This window comes from Neomonachus schauinslandi, chromosome 5 (genome assembly GCF_002201575.2).
Source record: "Neomonachus schauinslandi chromosome 5, ASM220157v2, whole genome shotgun sequence".
NCBI lineage: Eukaryota > Metazoa > Chordata > Mammalia > Carnivora > Phocidae > Neomonachus > Neomonachus schauinslandi.
Genome location: NC_058407.1, coordinates 145768745 through 145795061, shown reverse-complemented (window position 1 = coordinate 145795061; position 26317 = coordinate 145768745). Strand labels below are relative to the sequence as shown.

Below are 26317 nucleotides of genomic sequence, written 5' to 3'. Positions count from 1 at the left end.
GGGAGAAGCAGGCTCCCTGTGCAGGGAGCCTGATGAGGGACTCGATCCCAGGACCCTGGGATCATGACCTGAGCCGAAGGCAGATGCTTAACCACCTGAGCCACCCAGGTGCCCTTTCCTTCCTTTTTAAAGGCTGCATAGTATTCCATCGTATGGATATACCACATTGTGTCCTTCCGTTCCTCTATCGGAGGACACTGGCTTGCCTCCATCTTTTAGCTCTTGTGAATAGTACTGCAAGGAACATGGATGTGCAAATATATCTTCAAGACCTTGCTTTCAACGCATACCCAGACATGGAATTGCGGGGTCCTATGGAAATGCTGTTTTTAATTTTTTGAGGAATTTCCATTCCATTTTCTGTAACACTTGTACCATTTTGTAGTTCTTCCAGTGATGTGCAGGGCTTTAATTTCTCCACATCCCCACCAGCACTTATTCCGTGTTTTCTCACATGAGGCATCCTAATGGATATGAGGCGGTATCTCATTGTAGTGTCTATTGACATTCTGATGATTGTTGGCAGTGAGCATCTTCTCGTGAGCTTGTTGGCCACTGTATGTCTTCTTTTGAGAAATGTTCATCCATGTCCTTTGCCCATTTTTTCATTCGGGTTATTGGATTTTTTGCTGTTGAGTTGTAGGACTTCTTTTTTTTTTTTTTTTAAAGATTTTATTTATTTATTTGACAGAGAGAGAGATAGCTAGAGCAGGAACATGAGCAGGGGGAGAGGGAGAGGGAGAGGCAGGCTTCCTGCCGAGCAGGGAGCCCGATGTGGGACTCGATCCTAGGACCCCAGGATCATGACCCGAGCTGAAGGCAGACGCTTAACGACTGAGCCACCCAGGCACCCGTAGGACTTCTTTATATATGCTGCATATTAACCCCTTACAAGATATACGATTTGCAGATATTCTCTCCTATTCCGTAGGTTACCTTTCCTCTACTGATTGTATCCTTTGATACGTGAAAGTGTTTTAGTTTGACATAGTTCTATTTGTCTATTTATACTTTAGTTATTGTTGCTTTTGGTGCCATATTGTGTTGTGCACCTTTTAAATTGGAATATAGCTCACATATCATAAACCACCCTTTCCAAGAATACAGCTCAGTGTGGTTTTTAGTATCTTAACAGGGTTGTGCAACCATGACCACTGTCTAGTTCCAGAATTTTTTCATCACCCCAGATGGAAACACTGTGCCCATTCAGCAGTCCCTCTTCCCACATCCCCGTCCCCCAACCGCCTGGCAACCACTGATCTACTCTCTGTCCCGACGAATTTGTCTGCTCTGGACATTTTATAGAGATGGAATCACACAGCGTGTGGCCCTTTGTCTGGCTTCATTCACTGAGCACCATGTTTTCTAGGTTTGTCTATATTTTGACATTTCTTTATTCCTTTTTATGGCTCAATAGTATTTCATCATATGGCTAGAGCACAGTTTGTTTATCCATTTGTAAGTTGATGAACACTTGCATTATTTCTGCTTTTTGGTTCTTATGAGAAGCGTTGCCTTAAACATCCGTGTACGAATTTTTCTATGAGCGTATGTTTTCAGTTCTCTTGGGCATAACCCTAGGAGGAAGTTGCTGAGCCATAGGATGAACTCTATGTTATCGCCATGCTGTGCTGCAGACCAACTTTGAGTGAGTACTCTGGGCTCCCAGCTGCTTCGGGGAGTAGGAAGAGCCCAGACTCGAGATCGAACAGACCGAGGTTTGGATCTTGGTTTACCATTCTCTAGCCATGTAACTGTGGTTAAGGGTTCAACTTGGCAGACAGCCCCACGGGACACAATAGGCTTTCAGATAAAACTACACTGATTCATCCATCCTATGGAAGGATGCAAGGCAGCGACACTCTGTCTTCATCTTGTCAGGAGATCCAGCCACCATCCACACACACGGTTCCTTGTGCTCTGCCACTTACATGGGCCATGTTGGGGTACTAGGGCAATAGCCAAAGCACTGTGAGTCACCTAGAAGCTTTGGCCTGTGTCCTGCCAACCTTTTCTATGGTTCTGTTCATTAAGGTCCAGTTCCTCCAACCCAGGGCAGTTCCACACTATGAGCGGGCAGATGTCACACTGCTGTGGGAGATCCAGGTCATTCCCGGATAGGCCTGATGTTAACCCCATTCTCTCGATGACCTTGAACGAGTCTGAGCACCTTCTGAACCCCCCATTTTCTCATCTGTAAAATGGGGGTGATGTTAGCTCTATCGTAAGGTTGCAAAAAGAGGACTAGAGGAGGTGCCAAATGTATCTAACCAGCTGAGTGGGACCCCTGAGACCTTGTATGGGCTTCATAAATGGTACCTATTGTCTGCCTTCTGTGTGACTTCTGTGTCTTGCTCCTATGGGCGGAGGCATGACCTCAGTCGGAACAGGATGTCACATATCAGTTGAGACTGTCACATGGGAGCCGGAGACTCTCTCCTCTTGAAAGTTATGTGTATCGGGGCACCTGGGTGGCTCAGTTGGTTAAGCAACTGCCTTTGGCTCAGGTCATGATCCCAGGGTCCTGGGATCGAGTCCCACATCGGGCTCCCGGCTCAGCGGGGAGCCTGCTTCTCCCTCTGACCCTCTCCTCTCTCATGCTGTTTCTCTCTCGCTCGCTCTCCAATAAATAAATAAATAAAATCTTTAAAAAAAAAAAAGAAAGTTATGTGTATCCTTTCAAAGTACTGTCTTCACAAATTTCATTTTGACCCAAAGCTCATGGGGTGCAGCGGGTTCCCACTCAAAGTAGGATGGTTTCCTCCTGCCCCAGACAGAGTTCTTAGATCTGATTTTGGGCTTAATTGTCAGACTGGGCTGGTTGGTGGGCCTTGGGCCGTGTTGCATGGTTTGTCTTCATCCAGCCCAGGGTCGTGAATTGAGAAGCACTCTGTCCCTTGGTCCCAGATGCCCCCAGGGAGTCACACGGGAGTGGGGGCCAGGCCCTAAGGCAAAAATCACACAGAATCAAAACTACTCCCACAAATCCCTGACTCGCTCATCAAGCAGAATAATGTTCTGTCTCTCAAGAAGTCCTCCACGATCGCTTTATCTCCCCATGCTGGATCCCAAAGCAGTTCCTCAAAACGAGCCACAGATGAAATTGTTGGCTGCCTTTGAGGGGAAGTTAGAGTGAATGGAAAGTCTTAATAGCAATAGCAAATACTTTACCAGCACATACTATAGGCAGGTGTTTCTCTGAGCGTCAGAGTTACAACGATCTATTTAATCCATATTGCAAACCTGTGAAGTGGATACTATGATTTTTAGTGGTTTGAAGATTCAGTTAATTGATGGAGAGACTTGAGTGACTTGCCCAAGGTCACACGGCTAAGAGGTTGCAGGAGGGGTCTGAATTAGAGTCTGAATTTCTGCCTAGTGGGCTAGATGTTCACACAGGGAGGGACATTAAGGGATGAGCCGTGGGAATAGCATTTTTAAGGCTTCTATCTTATGCTTACCCTTCCCTGTGTCTCTCAGAGAGCAGAATTGCTCCCAATTTTTAGAGCAGGTTTTCTTTTCTTTCTTTTTTTTTTTTTAAGTAGTCTCCATGGAGCCCAATGCAGGACTTGAACCCATGACCCTGAGGTCAAGACCTGAGCTGAGATCAACAGTTGGATGTGTAACCGACTAAGCCACCCATGCGCCCCAAAGAGTAGGTTTTCTTTTTTTTTTTTTTTTTTTTTTTTTTTATTTTTTTTTTTTTTAGATTTTATTTATTTGCGAGAGGGAGAATGAGAGACAGAGAGTATGAGAGGGAGGAGGGTCAGAGGGAGAAGCAGACTCCCCGCCGAGCAGGGAGCCCGATGCGGGACTCGATCCCGGGACTCCAGGATCGTGACCTGAGCCGAAGGCAGTCGCTTAACCGACTGAGCCACCCAGGCGCCCCAAGAGTAGGTTTTCTTAACTTCAGCCCTAATGGATATTTTAGATCGGATAATTCTTTGTTGTGGGGACTGTCCCATGTGTTGTAGGATTTTAGTGTCAGTAACAATGTACCGCCATCCCTGGGTGACAACCAAAATGTCTCCAGATGTGGTCAGATGTCCCCTAGGGGAAAATCGCCCCCATTGAGAACACTGATTAGATTATTTTCTCTCTCTCTCTCTGTCTGGGGTTCAGATACAGATAAGTTTGCATTTGAGGGGACTCTGAGCGTTCCCGACACCTCTGTTTGACACTGGCCCAAGGAAGCTGGTGGGATTGGGGGGTAAGGAAGGAGAAGTGGGCAGATGACCACAGACAGAGCCTTGGTGATCACCTGCAAGTCTCTGAAATCAGGACAGGTGCAGTTCCAATCGCTACACACATATACACACACCCATGCTCCAACACACTAAGGAGAAGAATTTTGGTTTTTCTTGGTTGTTATTCCAGGAAGTCTGTTCCCCTTAATAAGTGAGGATCCCTCACCCAGACCCCTGTCCCCGCTGACCTTTGGGAGGTCGTGCTGCCCCTCTCCCCGCTCTTAAATCTCTATTTAAAAAATATAGAAATATAACACATAAACAGGTCCCACCAAGAGCTGATTGTTTAATTTTGAGGAAGGTCCATGATTACCAAGGAAAAGAACCCGCAGAATCAGGGAACTAGATGAATTTCAGTTCTCTTTGATTAGGGCACGGAATTACATATTTTGAAATTAACTCCTTACATCTACAGCAGCTTAACTTCCCCTTATAGTTCTCGTTAACTTGAAATCAATTGCATAAGCACTGTCGCCAATAAAGTCACCAAGAGGAGATTTCTCCTGAAGTGTGACCCGCACAATCAGGGAAGGCACCTGGGGACATTGGTCTGGTTCCTTGATGTTCGATATTGGAGGGCAGGCTGACCACGTGGACCCAGAGTGTTTAATTCACTCACACTCATTCATTCTGGGGTTGATGCTATTGGCATTTGGGCCAGATGTTCCTTGTTGCCAGGGCTGTCCTGTGCACTGTAGGATCTTGAGCAGCTGTCCTGGCCACTACCCCCCTAAATAGTAGCCATCCCCCCGTGGCAACAACCAGAAATGTCTCCAGATATTGCTGGGGGCAGGGGCAAAATCACCTCCCCTTTGAGAACCACTGGCTTATTCTTGTGCTCATTTCATTTATTCATTAAATAAACACAAATTTTCGGGGTGCCTGGGTGGCTCAGTTGGTTAAGCCTCTGCCTTTGGCTCAGGTCATGATCCCGGGGTCCTGGGATTGAGCCCCGCATCAGGCTCCCTGCTCGGCGGGGAGCCCGCTTCTCCCTCTGCCTCTGCCCCTGCTTGCCGCTCCCCCTGCTTATGCACTGGCTCGTACTTTCTCTCTCTCAAATAAATAAATAAAATCTTAAAAAAAATTAAGCAACACAAATTTTCAAGAACCTTTGTGTGCTGAACACCGTTCTGGCGGACACAGAGGAAACCAGCCAGGCCTGGTCCTGGCCCACAGGGAGCTGACATTTTAATAGAAGACAGTGACCAGCTAAGCAAATATCTATAAACAAAGTAACTTTAGAGAGTGATAAGCGCTAGGAAGGGGCATGTGGGGGAAAGGGAGGGGCTCCTTTAGATGAGGGGGAGCTCAGAGGTGTCTGCTGGGAAGAGGTGCATTTGGACCCGAATTTGGAGGAGGAGCCAGGCATGGGAAGATGCACAGCAAGAGAGTTCTGGCAGGAAAACAGCAGGTGCAGAGGCCAGGAGGGGGGAGGTGTATTTTAGGGCCGGTGGAGCCAGGGTATAGGCAGAAGATGCTGGTGGCCTGGGCTGGCTGAATGCCCCGGATGCATCTGGGGACTTGGCAGATTTTTCTGGATTGTCCATTTGTGGGTGAGTAGGGAATGCTCCCACTGGCTCGTGTGTGTGTATGTGTGTGTGTGTGTGTGTTTGTGTGTGTTCACTTTCTTCGGCATGCGGGGGTATGTGTTGATAAAAATCTTAGCCATAAATGCTGGTGAGTGATGCTCATGACGTTTTCTTAGTAAAGATCAACTCAATGAATTTGGGTTGGAACCCAAGGGGACAGGCCCCGGGGCAGGCCCTTCCCAGCCCTAAGGAAACCCTATTCACACAAGGGCTCAGCCCTGGGTGTCCCAGCGCCACTTAGTCACTCCTCACTCAATAGGGGAGCGAGTGGCTCTCAGGATGACTCAGACGTGGCCACAGGTGGTGGTAACAGGTCCTCACATTTTCCCTGCGTTACAGTACAGATGTGTGTCTCCCCTGGTTTTAAAATGCTCTAGAATAGGAACAGCAAAGGGAGAATCAGGATGCTGATTCCAAGCCTCAGACATACCCTTGTAGGCCAGGGAAGAATTTGAAATGAGTTTGAGTTTAAATTTAAAAAAATTGGGACAGATCACATCAGAAACCTGACTTGCTCAGAGTAGGTGAACCGAAGACAAAAGGCAGATGGGTCATCAGCAGGGGCTGCAGGGATGACAGAATGAGGAAAAAGTGCCTGATGGGGATGGGGTTTTACTGTGGAATGATGGGAGTGTTTTACAACAACAGTGTGAATTTCTAAATGCCACTGAAATGTTCCCTTTAAAATGGTTACTTTTATATGATGTGAATTTCACCTCAATACATTGTTGTTGTATTTTTATTTATTTATTTTTAAAGATTTTATTTATTTATTCATGAGAGACAGAGAGACAGAGAGAGAGAGGCAGAGGGAGAAGCAGGCTCCCAAGGAGCAGGGAGTCCGATGCGGGACTCGATCCCAGGACCCTGAGATCATGACCTGAGCCGAAGGCAGACGCTTAACGATCTGAGCCACCCAGGTGCCCGTATTTTTATTTTTTAAAGACTTTATTTTTTTATTATTTTTTAAAGATTTTATTTATTTATTTGAGAGAGAGAATGAGATAGAGAGATCATGAGGGTCAGAGGGAGAAGCAGACTCCCTGCCGAGCAGGGAGCCCGATGCGGGACTCGATCCCGGGACTCCAGGATCATGACCTGAGCCGAAGGCAGTCGCCTAACCAACTGAGCCACCTAGGCGCCCCTAAAGACTTTATTTTTAAAAGCAGTTTGAGGTTCACAGCAAAACCCAGGAGAAGGTACATGCCCTCCTGCCCCTGCCACGGCCTCCCCCATATCACCACGCCCCCCCGCCCCGATACAACATTTACTGTAGTTGATGAACCTACGTGGACACGTCATCACCCAATATCCACAGTTTACCTTAGACTTTGCTCTTGTGTGGTACCTTCTCCTTAAGGTATCACAAAGACTGGCTTCATTGCCCTAAAACTCCTCTGTGCTCTTCCTGTTCCTCCCTCCCTCCCCGCAAGCCCTGGCAGCCACGGATCTTTTTCCTGTCTTTATAGTTTTGCTTTTTCCAGAATGTTGTGTAGCTGGAATCGTGGTATGTGGCTTTTTGAGACTGGCTTCTGTCACTTACTAATATGCAATAAAATAATTTAAAATAAGAAACTGATAGCTGGCTTCTTCAGGAAAGCCATGAGCGTTGGAGGGGCGAGCTGAGCTTTGGACCTGGCCCTTGTGGGTGAGCCCAGCCCTCACCCAGCCAGTGGACTGACTACCCCCGCCCAGCTCAGCCCATGAGCACCTGCACTGGTGGCCCCCTGTCCCCACCCCTTGAGGACAGCGGGGAGTGAACACTGATCCTACAACAGAATTTCTTCCACTTTCCTGGGGAGCGAGAGGCCTTGAGTTGGAATTCCTCTCTGATGGCATGGTTTTCTCCCCAAACTTTCTGAGGCCACCTGGTGATTGAGGGGCTCATTCCCCATAGCCTAGTGTCGGGGCTCACACTGTGTGGACATCTGAGGCCACTTACCCTGAGCTCCCCCGTTCCTGCTCATCCCCTGGCCTTTGTATATGCTGAGCTCTCTGCTGACAAATTTGTCCTTTAGATCTTCACATAGTTTTTACAATTCTTTATTTTTTTGACAGAGATATCACATACCACAAAAGTCACCCCTTCATATTTTTTTTAAGATTTTATTTATTTATTGACAGAGAGAGACACAGCGAGAGAGGGAACATAAGCAGGGGGAGTGGGAGAGGGAGAAGCAGGCTTCCCGCCAAGCAGGGAGCCCGATGCGGGGCTCAATCCCAGGACCCTGGGATCATGACCTGAGCCGAAGGCAGACGCTTAACGACTGAGCCACCCAGGTGCCCCAGGTTTTTAAGATTTTTTAAAGTAATCTCTCTACCCAATGTGGGGCTTGAACTCACAACCTTGAGATTAAGAGTCACATGCGCCACTGATCAAGCCAGCCAGGCACCCCTAAACAATTTTGAAAATCAGCTTAAAACATTTATATGTGGATGGCAGGTTTAATTCTATGTCCTTGGACAATTTGAATTACAATTTTAATTTTAGCATTAATTGTTGTTTTGGGTACCCAGTTGACCTGCAAACAGTATCGTTCCAGTTTTAGTCTGAAGTGAACAGCAACCTGCAAATAATAAATACACATGTGCAGCAATGACAACTTACTGCTTTCGATGCGATGGTTGATGGAGCCCCAGATGAAAAAATCATAAAGCACAGCAACAAAGTATGTTGTTAGAAAATAATATTATCCTGAATCAGTATCCTTAAAAGGACTTAAAAAAACCTTTTACTTTGAAATAAATTCAAACTTACCAGAAAACAGCAAGAATAGTCCGAAGGACTAGCACATAGCTTTACCTTGGTTCACCTGCTATAGGCAGTTTGCTGTGTGTGTGTGTGTGTGTGTGTGTGTGTGTGTGTGTAGGAGTGTATGTGTACCAACCCAGGATTGCCCACTGCATTTAGTTATTGTAGAATATTTCCAGCCTTTCTTTATCTTTCATGACATAGATATTTTTGAAGAGCATAGACCAGCTCTTTGGGTCTGTCTGATATTACTCATGGTTCAATCCAGGTTGATGATTTTAGGCAGAAAAAATGTCTTATAAAAAGACTTTTTTTTCAAGCTCTGTCACTAGTAAAGGTGGCCTAGAAGTGGCACTTTTTTGGTCCTCTACCATGTCGTAGTTGTACCTCAGCTCCTAGATTTTGGTCTTTGGTTCTCGCCATTCAAAGAACCCAGCATTCCTTAGCGAAGAGCCAGGTCCAAATCTGGATGTGGACACCACTGAGACTGGATCTGGCACATCCTTTTGTTGGCAGAAAGCACAAATATGTTTTAAAATGTCACAGAAGTTCTACTTAGCTGGGTGGTTCTGGTTCTGGGTCTCATGAGGCTGTAGTCAAGTGATCGGCCAAGGCTGAGGTCATCTGAAGGCTCAACTGGGGCAGGAGGAACCCCTTCCAAGATGGTGCCCTCACATGGCTGTTGGTCGGAGGTCTCAGCTCCTTGTCATGTGGTCCTCTCCATAGCACTGCTCCCAACATGACGGCTGGCTTCCCTCAGGGAGAGTGAGGGAGAGAGCAAGAGAAAGTGACTAAGATGGAAAGCCAAAGTGTCTTATAACCCAATCTCAAAAGTGATAGATGGTCACGCCTAGTGCATTCTATCAGTCATGCAGACCAGCCCTGGTTCACTGTGGGAGATGACTGTACAAGGGTGTGCACACCAGGAGGTTGGGGTGATTGGAGAGCATCTCAGAGGCTGGCTACTTACAGAGCCCCGCCCAAGGAAGGAACAAATGCATGAACGTCTACAGAGTTCCCCCTGTACTCCAGGCCCTGCTATTAGGTAGATGTGATTATGCCCATTTTGCAGGTGAGGAAACTGGACCAAGAAGGTTAAGTCACTTGTCTAAGGTCACACAGTAAATAGCAGAACTGAAACTCACAAGGCAGTAATCTGCTTCCTTGACTACTTAAACAAGTTATTGTAGAGAGTTCCAAACATATGCCAAATAGATTAAAATAATGAACCCCATGTATCCATCACACAGCTTCAGAAATGCTGGACTCATGACCGATCTTCTTTCATTTATACTCTGATTATTTTGAAGCAAACCCCCAGACATCACACCACTTCAAACATAGTCTGATATGTTCTCTTGAAAAGAACTCAGTTGTATTTTTATTTTTTTTAGGGAGGGGGTGAGGTAGGCAGAGGGGCAGAGGGAGAGGGAGAATCCCAAGTAGGTTCCACACCCAGTGCAGAGCATGACGTAGGGCTCGATCCCACGACCCTGAGATCATGACCTGAGCCGCAATCAAGGGTCAGATCCTTAACCGACTGAGCCACCCAGGAGCCCCAAGAACTAAGTTTTAAAAACAAAACCATAATAACATTTTCTCACTTGAAAATAAGGAATAGTTCCAAAATACTGTAAAATATCTAGCCAGTGTCCAAAGTTTTTTGATGGCCTCATCCTTTTATTTATGTATTATTTGTTGGAACTTGCTGTTAAGTAACATGCACATGTTACAGTTGGTTGCTGGATTTCTTAGGTCTTTAACCCATAGGCTCCCCAGTCTCCTTCTGTCTTTTCTTCCCTTTTGTGATCACGCTGATGTTCTGTAGAGCTTCCTACGGTCTGGATTTTGTAGTGCCCTTCAGTATTTTCCTTCAGCCCCTATACTTCTTGCAAATTAGTAGTTGGAGCCGGCAGCTTGATGAGATTCAGGTGTGGCTGTTTGGGCGCCAGCTTCAAGGGGTGGGGGGCGTCCTTCCACCAGGGACTCCTAATACCTGGTGGTCCTCAGTGGCCTCCATCCCTGAGTCCTTTTGGGGTTGCAGCCTGGCCGCTTTCCAGTTCTGTCATTCCGTGCTCATGAGTGAGCCGAAGCAATCTAGAAGCTTCCTCCGCACCCTGCCCCCCGTTAGTGTTGTTGTCACTGCCAGGCGTATTTTATAGAGAAAAGGCACGATGCCTGTTGGATTCTTGCCCTTCACTCTCCTGTGTTCTAGATAGGAGTCCGTCATCTTGCATCTCCCATAGGTGAGCGCGGAGGGCTGCTTGTAAGTGTCCGATGACGCACGGATTAAGGCGTATTGTCCTGTTACTCAGACTGTCCCACCGTTGGCCCGTGGGAACCTCTTCCAGTTGGCCCCTGCGCCGTTTGCCCCGACTCTCAGGGTCTCCGACAGCTTCCCTGCTATCTGCAGTGCTCGGATGTCCCAGCCTCATCCTGTGGATTTCTCCATCTGTGCTTGGGATCTGCCGCGTGGCATCCAGAGGCCACAGTCTGGCTTTGTGTCCTGCCTCAGCCACCAGGCTCTGTGGCTCGGAAGTGTGTCAGGTGGGCCCGGACTGCCATCTCCTAGTGGACGTATTTTGGTTGGGGGGGACGTATTTTGGTTGATCTGTGGCTCACTGGGGGGGCAGCCCACAGGTGCAGCAGCCTGGAGGCTCCGGGCTGAGGTTAAGGACTTGGGCTCTGGTGCTTAGTCGGCTGCTTAGAACAGCTGCTAGCCCTTAGGGCACCTTCAGGAAAACCAGAAAAGGCTACCCTTCCTCCAGCATGGAGAGGGGAGGCGGGGCCTGATTCCCGCTACTGTGACCTGCATGAATGCCACTTTGTTCCCCTGCCCACCTCGCTCCCCGGGGCCATTCCCTTCACCGGGCTTCCGCATCCTTCTCAGCAAGATGTCTCGCTGTCTCCTTCCTACCTGCCTTATGTGGGCTCGTTTGTCCCAAGGTAGGTGTTGTGGGTTGACTTGTCTTCTCTCCAAAAAAGATACGTGGACATTCTAACCTCCAGTATCCCGAAAGGTGACCTTATTTGGCAGCGAGGTCTTTGCAGATGTAATTAGTTAAGATGAGGTCACGCTGGAGCAGGGTGGGCTGCTCATACGGTGGGACTGGTGTCCTTCTAGAAAGCCAGCCTTGTGAAGACAGACACGTGGAGAATGCCGTGTGACACTGGGGGGCAGAGATTGGGGTGAGGAGCCACAAGCCAAGGAATGCAGAGGGCACCAGCTGCCATCAGGAGGGCAGAGAGAGGCACGGGATGGATGCTCCCTCACAGCCCTCGGCGGAAACCCGCCCTGCCCACACTGTGATTTTGGATTTCTGGCCTCCAGGCTGAGGAACAGAGAGCAATTTCTGTTTTAAGCTGCCCTGCTTGTGGTGCTTCCTTTTGGCCGCCCTGGGAAATGGGGTACAGCAGGTGACTCTGTTCCTGCTACCCCAGGGTTGTTCTAGGACTAGCAACACCAGCATCACCTGGGTGCTCGTTGAAATGCAGGCCCTGGGGCCCCACCCCAGCCCTCCGGAGTCAGAATCCTGATTCAGTGAGAGACCCAGGTGATCCGTATATGGAGGAGCCTGCCTTCTACAAAGGAAGGTGGTGGAAAGACTACTCCCCGGTGCAAATGTGCGGTTTCCAATCACGGCTGGCACTTACGGAACCCCCGCTGCCCATCAGGCAGTACCGTAACCCGTAGGCGCATTATTATTCTCATGGGATCTTCCCTGAAACTCCGCGGGTGCATTTGGCGAGGCTAGTGGTGGACACACATGACTCACGTCAACTATGATTGACTGGAACCCCCTGGCAGCCCTGAGTCTCCTCGTCCTGTTTCATAGGCGAGGACACTGGCACTCACACAGAGAGGTTGAGTCACCCACTCTGGGTCACACAGGTCTTCAGTGGTGGATCTGGGATCTGCATCCAGGCAGCTGATGTATGTGTCCGAACTGCGGCCCGCTGCTCACTGCTTCCCTGCCCCGTCGTCTTTCTGCAGGAGAGCTCCCGAAGCTGGTGCCTCTCATGCCTCCCGGTTTTTTTCTTGTTTTTAAAATGAGGTAAAATACACATCATGTGAAATTGACCATTTTCACCATTTAAAGTGAACAAATTCAGGACGTGTGTGCGACCATCCCTATTGTTTGGCTCCAGAACCTTTCCGTTGCCCCAAAAGGAAACCTGTACCCACTAAACACTCATCCCCCTCACTGTGCCCCCCAGCCCCTGACAGCCTCTCAGGGGCTGGCCGGCCCCCCAGATTGGCCTGTTCTGGGTGTTTGCTCTGAATGGAATCCTCCAGGACGTGACCTGGCTGCTTTCACTCATGGTCCTGTTTTCCAGGTTCCTCCATGTTGCTCCCTTTTTTTTTTATTGTGGTTAAATAAGCATAATCTAAAATTTACCATTTTGGGCGCCTGGGTGGCTCAGTTGGTTAAGCAACTGCCTTCGGCTCAGGTCATGATCCTGGAGTCCCGGGATCGAGTCCCGCATCGGGCTCCCTGCTCGGCAGGGAGTCTGCTTCTCCCTCTGACCCTCCTCCCTCTCATGTTCTCTGTCTCTCATTCTCTCTGTCTCAAATAAATAAACAAAATCTTAAAAAAAAAAATAAAAAAAATAAAATTTACCATTTTTTACCGTTCTCAAGTGGACAGTTTGGCAGCATTAGGTAGGTTGGCTCCTGTGTTCTGGACTTGCCCACGTGGCGGCCCCTGCTTCATTCCCTTCTGTGGCCGAATCACGTCCCACTGTAGGGATAGGTCCCACTTTGTCCATTCATCTGGCGATGGACATGTGTGTCCACCTTCTGGCGATTGTCCATGCTATTATGAACACGCGTGGACACGTTTTTGAAGACAGGTTTTCGGCTCCTGTTTACAGGAGTTTTGAAAACTGAGTCGTGTAGGGGGGAGTCCGCCTGGGTGTCCCTAGGAGAGAGAGGAGGATCCCCCCTGCACAGGGCCCAGTCTGGGCCCACTGACTCGTCCCCAGGGGCTTCACTTTAATTTGCTCGCTAAGCCTGTCCAATCTCTGAATTGGGATGTCTCTTTAAGAAGAAATAAAGAACAGAAACAAGAGTTAAAACCCTGGTGACCAGAGGGAAGTCTGGTATTTTGTTTTGTTTTGTTTTGTTTTTTGCTTCCACACTCAGACCTCTGTTGTGCTGACCTTTGAATCGAAGCTGTGAGGACATAGCCATCCGCATCTGCTCAGACATCCCAGCTGTCTGCAAACTGCCTGTCCTGGGCTGGGAGGCCGGGGCTGGAGGGGGTATGCTGTCATTTGGAGCGAGAAGCCAGAGTCTGAAGGACAGTGGTGCTCACGCTGCCTCGGGGGTATTCTAGAAGAGAAAAATCTGATTCTGCCCAGATGCAGAATTGGAGGCAGCCCACGGGGTTTCAGCGAGGCACACAGGGGTCCCTGCTTGTATAGGTGTGGGTTCCTCCAGCCTGTCTCTGCTTGGCTCCTGGAACGGAGTTTAATCTTGAAGATGGGATAGAGGAGGGCACCTTGATCGTGAGGAGCACATGAGTCCCCTGTGGTCTTATTAAAATGCAGATTCGGGCTCAGGAGGTCGGGGGGGGGGGGGGGGGGGTCTTCCCCCGACCTCGCCTTTCTAACGAAGTCCCAGCGGTCGAGGGGAGCGGCTGAGGGATGGACGGGTTGGCGTCTTTGCTCTCTCCCCCTCGTGCGTGGGTGTCCCCTTCCTCCATGTCTTCATGGTGACATGCTGCCCTGAGCTCAAGAGTCACCTGAATCTAAGTGGGCGTCGGGGCTGAAGAAATAAATAGCAGGACCCGATTCATTTTTAACAGTGGGGGGAAAAAACCTCTGAGACGGGATGTTCAAAAATAGCACCACTGGTCAAGGCTTTTTTTTTTTTTTTCCACTTTCTTTCCCTCTCAAAAATCGTGACCATGAATGAGAAACTATAAGCAGAGTGATTAGCCACAGCTCCCTGAGGCCCCCTCTGGTCTGGTGTCCGAGGTATTTCCTCTCCAGGAACCTCTGGCATCTGGGGTTGACGTTGTCCTCCCATTTTATAGATGAGTAAAGCAAGGCTCTGAATGGGCCATGTACCCAGCATGGGCAAGGACGGTGTTCGAATGTTGACCTAGGCGCTCTAGCTCTTGCCGCCCCCTCTGTCCAGGTGGGGGCTAGCTGGGCATTTATGTTCCAGGGAGGGGTGCCCCTTGCTTTTTTTTTTTTTTTTTTTTTTTTTGCAGAGAGACTGGTAAGCCCAGAAGAAAGGACCGCTTTCTGGAATTTTCCTCATGATCCAACTGTGATGGTCAATTACTCAGTTGGGGATTTTTAGGTCTGGATTTTTATGTTGGCCACAGATAGCCCCCTGACTATCAGCCCATGGGCTTGGTTTATTCTAAAAGGTGTCTTGCCTCCATGCATAGTGCAGGCTGCCTCTGATTTCTTTGTTCTTCTACTTTTTAATGCAGATTTACATAAAAGTACAGGGAACAATGAGCCTCCATCATGATCCGCACATTGCCAGTTCTTCACCCCCTCGGGCAGCTCCAGCCCCCAGCCTGTTGTGAAGCAAATCCTAGGCATCATCTCAGGCAACCTGGGGTTTTTTAGTGGCAGTATAAGCCAAGGAGGAAAGATACGGTCTTTCCTCAACCTGAGTCCCAGCGAAAAGCAGAGCTTTCCAGAGTGTCTGAAGGAGGAGTATTTATTTATTTATTTTTAAAGATTTTATTTAATTGACAGCATGCAAGCACAACTAGGCAGGCAGGCAGAGGGTGAGGGAGAAGCAGATCCCAGAACCCTGGGTTCATGACCTGAGCCGAAGGCAGACGCTTAACTGACTGAGACACCCAGGAGCCCCAGAAGGATGAGGTTTTAAAGGAAGAGAACTTAAAATAGGCTGTTTGCTGAGGAACTCAAGCTGGAGACTGTCTTTATTTTTTAAATTTTTAATATTTTAGATTTATTCATTTATTTGACAGAGACACAGCGAGAGAGGGAACACAAGCAGGGGGAGTGGGAGAGGGAGAAGCAGGCTTTCCTTGGAGCAGGAAGCCCGATGTGGGACTCGATCCCAGGACCCTGGGATCAGGACCTGAGCCGAAGGCAGACACTTAACGACTGAGCCACCCAGGTGCCCTGGAGACTGTCTTTAAAAACCAGAGCACGGTTTTCAAAGTAACTTAAATAGTGAAATGAAGGACAGCTTTTTAAGATACTGTTCAATTCCTGCTGAATTTAGGATTAAACCAACCTTTTCCCCTCAGGTCAGACCTGCCCGAGAAGTTTATGGGAAAAGGGGATATGTATGACTATGGGGCATGGTTCTCCCCTGATTTTACTCTATTTAATCTGTTTAGACACAGCCCCCCACCTCCCAGCCATCACCTGTGTCCATTTTTTAGAGTACTTTTAGGTTTACAGGAAAACTGAGCAAAGAGTAGAGTTCCCATAAGTCCCGCCCCCCACCCAGAAGTTCCCCCTATTAACATCTTACATTGATTAGTGTCTTATATTTATTACAAATGATGAATCAACACAGCATTGTTACCTACAGTCCACCCTTTACACGAAGCTTCATCCCCGTGCATTGTCTCGGCTATGACAAATGTGTAATGACATCGATCCACCATTACTGTGTCAAAGGGAGTAGTTTCACTACCCTGAAAGTCCCGTGCTCTTCGTATTCATACCCACCTCCCCCACTAACCTCTGGAAACCATTTTTTTTTTTTTTACTGTGTCCCTTGTTTAGTCTTTTCCAGAATGTCCTAGGGTTGGGGTCCTACAGCAAGCAGCCTTTTCAGACTGGCTTCTTTCATTTTGTAATAAGCATTTAAGGTTCCTCCTCGTCTTTTCGTGGCTTGAGAGCTCATTTCTTTGTGGCTAAAGTGCCACTGTGTGTGGAAGTTTATCCATTTTATCCATTCATCTGTTAAGGATATCTTGGTTGCTCCCAATTTGGGGCAATGATGCATACACAGAGTTGCTATAAATATCTGTGTCCTGCTGGCAGGCGTGGACCTAAGTTTTCAACTCCTTTGGGAAAATTCTGAGTAGTGCGATTGCTGGATTGTATCACATAGAGAATTTTTAGCGTGATTTGCAAAGATTTCTCTTTGGTCAGTGGCTTTAATCAAAACTTTTTTTTTTTTAAAGATTTATATATTTATTTGACAGAGAGACAGCGAGAGAGGGAACATAAGCAGGGGGAGTGGGAGAGGGAGAAGCAGGCTTCCCGCCGAGCAGGGAGCCCGATGTGGGACTCGATCCCAGGACCCTGGGATCAGGACCTGAGCCGAAGGCAGACGCCCAACGACTGAGCCACCCAGGCGCCCTTCAATCAAAGCTTTTTAAAGGTGTAACGTACATAAAGTGCGCTCATCTTAACGGATGCTTTGAACTTTTGTACGTGTGTATATACACGAGATCAAGATATGGAGTGTGTCCAGCACCTCTGTTTACATACCATCTCAGGCGGTGTCCTCTCAACCACCCGCAGACACTCCTCTGACCTCTAGCACCATCCCTTAGTTCTGTCAGTCAGCCAGCTTCCACCCTGCTTTTGAAAGCAGATTTTTTTGGGGGGGGGGGAGTTGGGGCCATTAATAGCAGTATGCTTTATTTTGGTTTGTTTTGAACAGCACCTAATTTCCTCATTGTTCATGCTGGTCTGGAGCAGAAAGGTTGGCACAATTTCTGGGTAAATATTTTCGACTGCAGGCTACCGGATGAATAAGTATGGCTATGTTCCAATAAAACTTTACTTACAGAAACAGGAAGTGGGCCAGATTGGGCTCCGGGGCCAGAGATTATGAATCCAGTGTAGAGCAGGGCTTTTTCTTTGCAAAATCCAGCTTTGGGCCGCACTCCAGTTCTGACCCAACATGCCCTGGGAGGGGTGGCCTTGTGCACCTCCTAAAGTTTCCTCAGTTGGCTTTCATGCGCATTCCAAGCTGGGAACCTTCTGAGTTTTCTCCAAGGAGGAAGACTGCAGTTGTGGGGCCCAGGACTGTGAAAATGGATTTAAACTTAAACCGAAGCCCAGCCAGACTCTCCCCACCTTGACCACCCTTGAAGTAATCTCCTCTCCCGTTCAGTCTGTCCTCCCCTCCTCCTGCTCACCTCCAGTAGCAGGCTCCTTCCTACCTGGCGAGTGGAAAGCACTGTTAAAGCTGAGGAAAGGGAAAGGTTCTTCGGTGAAGTGGAGGGACGGGGGAATATGGAGAAGTCAGGAGACATGGGGGATCCCTGCAGAGGTGAAGGTCTGCCCCTGGCTAGTGAGAAAGTTGTGGTCAAGTGGGGAATTTCGCAGTTGGGCTCCTTGGAGGTGGATCAGTTTCGAGTGACTGAGGGCTGAGGTAAGCTTGTCATGGTCCCTGAGCACGGTCTGGGTTTCAGGCACTTTCTATGTGCCACCTTCACTTGATCTTTTTTTTTTTTTTTTTTTTTTCCCCACTTGATCTTTTAATAGCGAGGAAGTGGCCACTGTCAGCATTCCCATTTTACAGAAGTGGAGACTGAGGTGTCCACAGGTTGTGTGGCTGGCTAAGGGCGGGCCGCAGAGCTACTCTGAGGTTGGCACCAGGATTTGAACACTGGCAGTCTGGCACCTCTGGCCTGGTTACCTCTCCTGGGTGCCTGGGAGGGTGGAGTTGGAAGCCAGTGGCTTCGGGAGGTGGAGGTGACTGTCGGTGCGCATGTGTGTTCTGTGGCCGCGGAGGTGACAGAGCCCTGGGGGCTGGAGGACCCCGTGGCAGGGAAGGGTGGACAGGTATAAGCCATGGCCTTCACAACTCTCAAAACCAGGAAACTGGTCTGAGAGCACTTGAGTGTTGACAGGGGCCACAGGCTGGGCAAACTCCAGAGGTGGACTGAAGGAGGGTTTGGCAGGTGGCCCAGAGGACGGCCTGCATCAAATGGGATGAAAGCAGTACTTTAGAGTGCCATTGGCAACCTCTTCTACTTCGGGCTTTGTCTGCGTAATGATAGTGGCCATGGTAATGGTACTTTCCATTACAAGTTAAGGACATCACTTAACTGGGACCCAACTAAGCAGAACCTTCCAACGATGGGAATTTCTCTGCATTTTAGGAAACCACAGCCGAAAAAAATTGGGTGGGTAGGGGATTTATTCGAATGCATTAACTTCCAGGTTTTACTCTGGAACAGTGTCCACGTGGGTCTCGTACAAGTCTATACTTTTCTACAATACAGACCCAATTTCAAGGCTCGACGCAACAAATATTGGCCGAGAAACTTAAATGCCAGGTGCTATTGGGGACATAAAATGATCTCAAACACGGCTTCTGCCCTCAAAGAATTTTCGGTTACTGTATAGAGGACTCCTTCATGTTCAGGGCGAAGAGGCAAGATTGTATTAAGACATTTAGTTAAAAGATCCTCAGGAAGATTTAAGGTTAAAATGGTATAAGAGAAGGGGTGCCTGCGTGGCTCATTCGATTGAGTGCCCTACTCTGGGTTCCAGCTCAGGTCTTGGATCTCAGAGTCATGGGATGGAGCTCCGTGTTGGGCTCCACGCTTAGCAGGGAGTCTGCTTGAGATTCTGTCCCTGTGCCCCCCCACCCCGCCACCCTGTGTGCGCGCGCTCAAAAAAAAAAAAGGCAATAAAATGTAATAGGAAACATTTATTTAAAAACGAGGGTATTGGGGCGCCTGGGTGGCTCAGTTGTTGGGCGTCTGCCTTCGGATCGGGTCATGGTCCTGGGATCCTGGGATCGAGCCCCGCATCGGGCTCTCTGCTCCGCAGGAAGCCTGTTTCTCCCTCTCCCACTCCCCCTGCTTGTGTTACCTCTCTCGCTGTGTCTTTCTTTCAAATAAATAAATGAAATCTTTAAAAAAATAATAAAAATTAAAAAAAAAAGAGGGTATGAGAGACCCCCAAGGGTATAATCTTCGGGGACATTCCGGATGTGGAGGGCGTACAGATCATGTCTGACTCTTCAGGGCCAGGTCCATGTCCCAGGCTGGCTTGCGCCAGGCCGCCAGGAGAGCTCAGCATCTGAAAGGCACAGGTGAGAAGCGCTGTGGCAGATAGCTGGGGTTTTGGCACTGCTCCTTCTTCCTTTGGAACATCAGGAGTAAATGCAGAGCTCACTATTAAATCCTGCTTCCAAGTCCGTCCTGTTCCCTTGAGAGTCAGGACCGCACAATTCCCTAGGAGTCCAGTTTGCTTTCTCTGCACGGTCCTTCCTTGGGAGGACGAGCAGGTCCCTCCCCGATGCAGCTCCAGGTCTGCTGGCTACCTCTCTGAGCACCCAAGGGGTTGTCAGATGGAGGCTTGTGAGCCAGCATGCAACACAGCCTGCGCTATTTTATTAGCGTTATTAGTCGCCGTCACGTAAAAACATTTTCCTGTCGCAACTCTGAATTCCTGGCTTCTCATGCAAACAGCGGGTCTGGCAGTCCTGGTGGGGCAGCCCGCTCCTCCTGCCCCTCCCTCCCAGTGCTGGCTGCTGCTTTCATTGCCATCTGCCACCTGGCTTGCACTGTGGCTTTCTCCGAGTTCTTTCTACTTGTGCTCTACCAAAGTGGATTCCAAAGAGAAAACAGAATGGTGTGAGGGTCTTCTACCTGGCCCGTGTCCCCCCCCACCATCACCTGCCGGACCCCTATGGGCATGTGTTCTCTGCTCTGGATACGTGGGCAGCCCTTGTGCTCGAGCTAGCCTTGGGTCTCTGGCCTTTCTAGACTTTTCTTTAAAGCAACTGATGTGGGATGAGTCATGATTTCCCTCTATCCAGGAACATGGGTTCCCCAGTGACACGAGATTCTGCACCTGTGGGCTGTAGGCGGCCTGCTCAGTTACTGGTGGAATAACCCAACCTTTACCTTTAGGGAACTGGTCCTTATCACTACCAGGTGGGAAGGCAGTGACCACTGTCCTGTTTCACTTCAAAGGTGGCCGAGTTTCGAAGGGGGCCCATGATATTTGGAATCAAATGAGGGGAAAGTACTGGATTCTTTGAGAGGGCAAAGATGCTGGTACGATGACTGTTTCAGCGCTTCTGATTTGCTGACGTTTTCAGACCTGCTGGAGCGGGGCTTGAAGTGCCCGGGGCAGAGCATGGGGAGTCAGAACCCATACAGTGAGTCTGGTGCTTGCCCTCTTGGCCTTTGCAGTGAGGGGGCTTCTGGGTTCTTCCCTAGGCACCCGCTGGCCACCTTTTTCCACCTGTTTTTCCGGGTGAGTGCCATTGTCACCTATGTGTGCTGCGACTGGTTCAGCAGAAGCTTTGTGGGCTGCTTCGTCACCGTGCTCCTCCTCCTGTCCTTTGACTTCTGGTCTGTGAAGGTAAGGCCCCCTCACTCGTGACGCCATCGCTCATGAACGCATGAGAGCTGTGGTCACTAACGTTCCCGAGGCACGTGGCTGATTTGGGCCAAAAGGTACTTTTCTTCGAAACTGCAGATCCTTACTTAGAAATAGTGAGCCAACATCAGTTAAACATTGTTAAGAGTTAGAAAATGGTCCTGGTTCTCAGCTGCGGTGGTTGCAGATATGTATGTCATGAGGGTGGCAACTCCCTACAGCTTGGGGTTTTTTTGTTAAAATTTGCATATATTTAAAATACATATTGCTACATATTGTTTGGGGGTGTGTGTGTGCACGTGTGCACAGGGTGGGGAAGTCACTGGTTAAGGTAAGCTTAGTTCAGCTTACCTCTCCTGCTCTCAGGATAAGTTCAACACAAACTGCTGACTTTTATTTTGTTCATCAGTGAAAAGACAATGACTTTCTTTCCCTGTGGCGTGCTTAGAGTCCTTCTGTCCATTTCCCCCAGAACGTAACCGGGAGACTCATGGTGGGCCTCCGCTGGTGGAACCAGATAGATGAAGATGGGAAAAGCCACTGGATTTTTGAAGCCAGAAAGGTATTGTCCATTACGAGTCAAACTCGAACCAGGAAAATGGCGTGGAAAGTTTGCACGGGTCCCTTCTGGGCTTTGTGCAGATCGGATTCCTGCCTAGGGCCGAGCCCACCGCTGCGGGGGCACCACCAAAACCAGCGGGTAGCAGAAGTCCGCGGATGAGAAGCCAAGAGGACCGCGGGCTGCTCTGCGACCGTTTTTACTCATTTTGAACACGGACTCTTTCTCCCTTTAACAGGCCTCTCCGAATCAGATCGCTGCCACAGAGGCTGAAGCTCGCATCTTCTGGCTCGGCCTCATCATCTGCCCGCTCATTTGGATTGTGTTCTTCTTTAGCACCTTATTCTCCTTGAAGCTCAAGTGGCTGGTAAGGCGATACCCCGACTCGGATGGTGCTTTGCCATCTGCACAGACCAGGGTTGCAGGAGTGGGTTTTCTTATCTGTCTGTTGATTTGAGACTTTGCTGAGGCCATTGACATACCGTACAGTCCACCCATTTAGCACGTGCAATGCAGGGGGCTTCTAGTCTATTCAGTGTGCGGTCGTCACCACAGCCCATTTTAGGATATTTTCAGCACCCCCAAAAGGAGCCCTGTACCCTCTAGCCATCACCACCTCCAGCGCCTGGCATACTCCTCTTTCTGTTCCAACACTTAACCTATTCTAGACATTGCCTGTAACTGGAATTCTTTAGTGTGATCGTTTGTACCCTTCTTTCACTTAACACCGAATTTCAAGGTTCATCTGTGTTGTAGCATTTATCAGTCCTTTTTTTTTAATGGCTGTGTAATATTCCATCATGTGGACATGCTGTGTTGTTTCTCCATTCATCTGCTGATGGACATTTGGGTGTATCTTTTGGACTCCTATGAATAATGCTGAGAGACGAGTTGTAAGCAAAATCATGTGATATCCTACCTTAGAATGTTCCTAAATAGGAATAAGCAAGCCTGAGGTCTGAAGTTTTTACAGGTTTTAAGTACACTCCCGACCCAGCATGGAGCCCAATGCAGGGCTCCAAACTCATGACCCTGAGATCAAAATCTGAGCTGAGACCAAGAGTCGGATGCTTGACTGTGCCGCCCAGGCGCCCCTATTTTAGTTTTATTACTCAAATATTTAATTGCTGTGATCTGGCTCCTTCAGTGAGAAAACATCCATAGATGGTAGCAGTAGCAGCGTAATCAAAAGTGGGGGCTCTGGAGTTTGGCTGTTGGCCCAGCCAGGCATCAGCTCTGGGACTTCGGGCAACTTTCCTTTCTCTGGGTTTCAGTTTCTTCCCTACAAAATGGGATGATAATGGTACCACCCTCTTGGGTTGTTGCTGACTAAAAAGTGTCTGTGATTATTTGAGTGCTCAAGAAAGGTTGGCTGTTACCAGGTACAGGCCAGAGCCACTGCTATGTAGTTTGGGAGGAAAATTTCAATACGTGCTCTTAGAAGAACGACCTTTGCTTTGTCTGTGTGCAGGCCCTTGTGATAGCTGGGATTTCTCTCCAAGCCGCCAACCTGTATGGCTACATCCTTTGTAAAATGGGAGGTGAGAGTGACATCAGCAAAGTCACAGCCCGTTTTCTGTCCCAGACGGTGTTCCAGACGGTGAGTTACTGAGCTCTCACTCCTGGACCCCTGCGCTCCAGATGCTTTAAGCACAGGTGGCCTACTGGAAAATGTGATTTTAATGTCTTCCTGATCAGCTAGGCTGCCAGGGTTAGAGTGTGTGTGTGTGTGTGTGTGTGTGATTTTAATGTCTTCCTGATCAGCTAGGCTGCCAGGGTTAGTGTGTGTGTGTGTGTGTGTGTGTTAAAATAGGCACAACGTAAAATTGACCACTTTAAACTAGTCAGTGGTGTTAAATACACTCGCGCTTTCATGCAACCATCACCACTGTCCCTCACCACACTTTTTCATCACCCCAAACTGAGATTCTGTCCCCATGACATAGTAACTCCTGGTCTCTCCTCCCCAGCCTCCCACCATCTATTTTGCTCTATGAATCGGACTCTTCTAGGGCCCTCACATAAGTGGAATCCTACAGTATTGGGTCCTTTTTGTGACTGCCACTGTTAGTTTTAAGGGATTTAAAAACTACAGCATTAAGTACTACACCCACAGAATTCCTTTAACCTAACATTTATTTCTGAAGTGTGAGATCTTTTCAATTTGACGGTTTGAGCTATGTTAAAATTTAAACAGTACTACCTTATGCCAAGACATTGAGCAATGAGCCCTCTGGGCTTTCGGTTACGTTGTGGGTTTGCTCTGGCCCTTGCATCAGCAGAATCAGGCCCCTCCTGTGTGAGGACAAAGCCACAGTTGACTTTTCTCCTTGCAGGCCAGCCCAAGTGACTTCCAGAAGCCTGGCCTTGAGGGGCTGGAGATTCACAAGCATTAGGTAAGAGGCAGGATGGAGGTGGAGGTCGGGGCTCAGCTGTGCCAGTGGGCCAGGGTGCACAGCAGGGCGGGAGCCAGCCAGGGGGGCCTGGGCACGGGGCCCTCCCAGGGCTTCCCGGCCCCCTCCCTCTCTTCTCCCATGGAACATGCGCAAATTTGACCATGGGTGCAGGCACGAAGGGAGGGGAAGGAAAGGAGGGGAGAGGGAGAGAACCAAGGGATTTGCCCATCCTTCCATGGATGCCCGGAGGGAGCTGGAAAACGGGAATTACCTCTTCCCTCAGTTGTCAGTTCCTGTGCATATCCTGGCAGTGAGGAGAATTCTAGAGTTTAGGTCGGTCTCTTTAAGTAATTTAAAAAAAACCCTATAAATGGTCTTGTAGGACACTGGAAATGACTGGACAGTGAACACATTAGTTCATGGGACACAGGCACAGACACCCTGTTCTGTTTACATGGGTGATTTAAGGGCTTTTCGGGGCCATCTTCATTTTCCCCTCAATCGAAAGCAGTGGCATTTGGACCTTGTTATTCGAAACCATGACTGTGGATTTTGCAATGGTTCTTTTTTAGGCATCTCTTTGGAGGCCACAGTGGCTGAAGCAAGAGGTTCGGTCCTTAAAAAAGCTTCCAGCAGAGAAGAGTTCCCTGACCAACAAGCTGTTGGTTTCCCGGAAGCAGGCCTTGGGGGAGAGGTTTGAGGAGACGTTTTTATTCTTAAGACAGCATGTTTGTAAAGAATGCCTTTATATATGTCGAAAAGTGTAAATACTACAATTAAAGTGTCTCTGCAAAAATGACTTCACACCCTACCAGAATCTGGTCCCTTTCTGCCCAAGACCCCCACACTGTCCCCAGGCTGCTCAGGCTGAGTTGCACGTGCAGCTTGCGTCTCAAATGCTCTCGTGTGTTTCAGGAACTGAGGAAGTGCTCTTCTTTCGGGGGATGGTGACCACAGAACTCCTGAATTCCTGGAACATGAGACAACGCAGTGGTGGTGTGCCCGTTTCTCAGGCAGCCCTGCCTCTGTTGGCGAGGGCCGAATCACCGCACGGCTGAACTCCCCAAATGGTCCTGTTTCTGCCGATGCCCTGACTCTTCGAAAGTGTACGGCTGGAGATCTTACATCAGCCCATTCCACAGATCCAGAAGCCCAGGAATGCTGCTCTCTGCCCTGGACACCATTTTCCTGGGCAAAAGGAACTTGCCACAGACCAAGAGCCTATAGCTTTAATGACTGTCCCCACCCCCAGCTGCCTTAAAAATCCAGGCCCCAGGGGGCCAATGACCAGCACACTCAGGCTTGCACATGGTGTTCCCGCCATCCCCCAACCACTTACTCAAAGATTCCTAGCTTCCTGGGCTGAGGGGTCATCCCAGCCCCGACAAGCATGACTGTCTCCACCTGAGGTGAAGGGCAGTGACCCTGATGACCCATAAAGAGCTCTAAGGGGGATCTTCACACCCAGCCAGGCAGCCCTCTGAATTCACAGGACTCACGCATACACATACTTTGAATGATACTTCTGTAGGCAAAAGTGGCTGGAGAATCCGGTGCGTCCATCAAAAAAGACTGTCCTTTGTCGCAACTCTTACCTTAGAAAAGTGAAAAAAAAAAAAAAAAATCCATGAAGAAAACGGGCAAGGTGAACTAGGGGCTCTTTTGGGCCTGTGACATTAAGAACTTGAGCTCCCCCTCGCTTATAGTGAAAAGCAAAGCTGAGGACACACACCAGCTGAATGGGAACCTAAATACACCCGTGCAAGGAGACTGCCTGGGCAGAGCCCCTCCCGTCTGCCTGCTCCGCACTCCTGCAGAAACAGGTCCGTAGTTCTGCTCCCAGCTGTTCCCCAACCTCAGATGGGCCCTGGGAAGGGCCACTGCCCCCTGAGACAGGGAAACCGAGGGACGGAAGGAGCCAGGAGAAGGGGCTGGCAGAGGTGGAGCCCAAATGAGTGCAGGCTACCCTGGGAATGTGCCGGACTAGTTCTGGGAAGGCCCAGGTCCCAGAACAGTCACCTAATGGGCAGTGTGTACTGATTTTCACAGCCCTGGTTGGGACCCCTTTGCTCTCACTGTGCTCCCAAGAACAGGCATTACTGTCTGAAGAGCTCATTTCTGAGAATTTCTGGGGCTCCTCTGGTGTCGTCTCCACAACTCCCCTCTGGTTACCACCTGCTCTGACAGATGAGGCCATCGGGGTGTGGCGCACCCAGCTGGCGGAGCAAGAGCAGGGTTGTGGGGCCCGGGCGGGGCTGAGAATCCGGGGGCCAGAGAGGCAGCACCTCCTTTTGCCATGGAGTTCCCAGCGTGGCCTGGAGTGTGTGCCTTCACAGCTTTTGGTCTGTTCCCAGGAATCTGCCTTTGCTCCCACTGGACAAAAAGAGCTCTGGCGGGGGGGGGGGGGGGGGGGGGTCCCACGCGCTTCTAGTGAAAAGCAAACCTGAGCACACACACGAGCT

General features: G+C 49.2%; 2 protein-coding genes across 6 annotated transcripts in view; one reads left to right on the top strand and one right to left on the bottom strand.

The window, feature by feature from the left end:
* Positions 1–23855, top strand: part of TVP23A (trans-golgi network vesicle protein 23 homolog A) — a 33852-nt gene extending 9997 nt beyond the window's left edge. Inside the window, exons 4-8 of the mRNA XM_044915262.1 lie at positions 20738–20882; positions 21373–21462; positions 21698–21826; positions 22931–23059; positions 23796–23855. Coding sequence (XP_044771197.1) covers positions 20738–20882; positions 21373–21462; positions 21698–21826; positions 22931–23059; positions 23796–23855 — 553 coding nt within the window. The remainder of the gene's footprint in view (positions 1–20737; positions 20883–21372; positions 21463–21697; positions 21827–22930; positions 23060–23795) is intronic.
* A 632-nt stretch (positions 23856–24487) lies between these two features.
* Positions 24488–26317, bottom strand: part of NUBP1 (nucleotide binding protein 1) — a 19721-nt gene continuing 17891 nt past the window's right edge. For 3 of the 5 annotated variants that reach the window (XM_021698073.1, XM_044915609.1, XM_021698074.1), the window contains 2 exons: positions 25367–25450; positions 24488–24825 (listed from right to left, as the gene is read on the bottom strand). In XM_021698073.1, the coding sequence (XP_021553748.1) occupies positions 24767–24825; positions 25367–25450 (143 nt within the window). In that variant the 3' untranslated portion in view covers positions 24488–24766. The remainder of the gene's footprint in view (positions 24826–25366; positions 25451–26317) is intronic. The other 2 variants (XM_044915610.1, XM_044915611.1) reach the window with 1 other exon arrangement.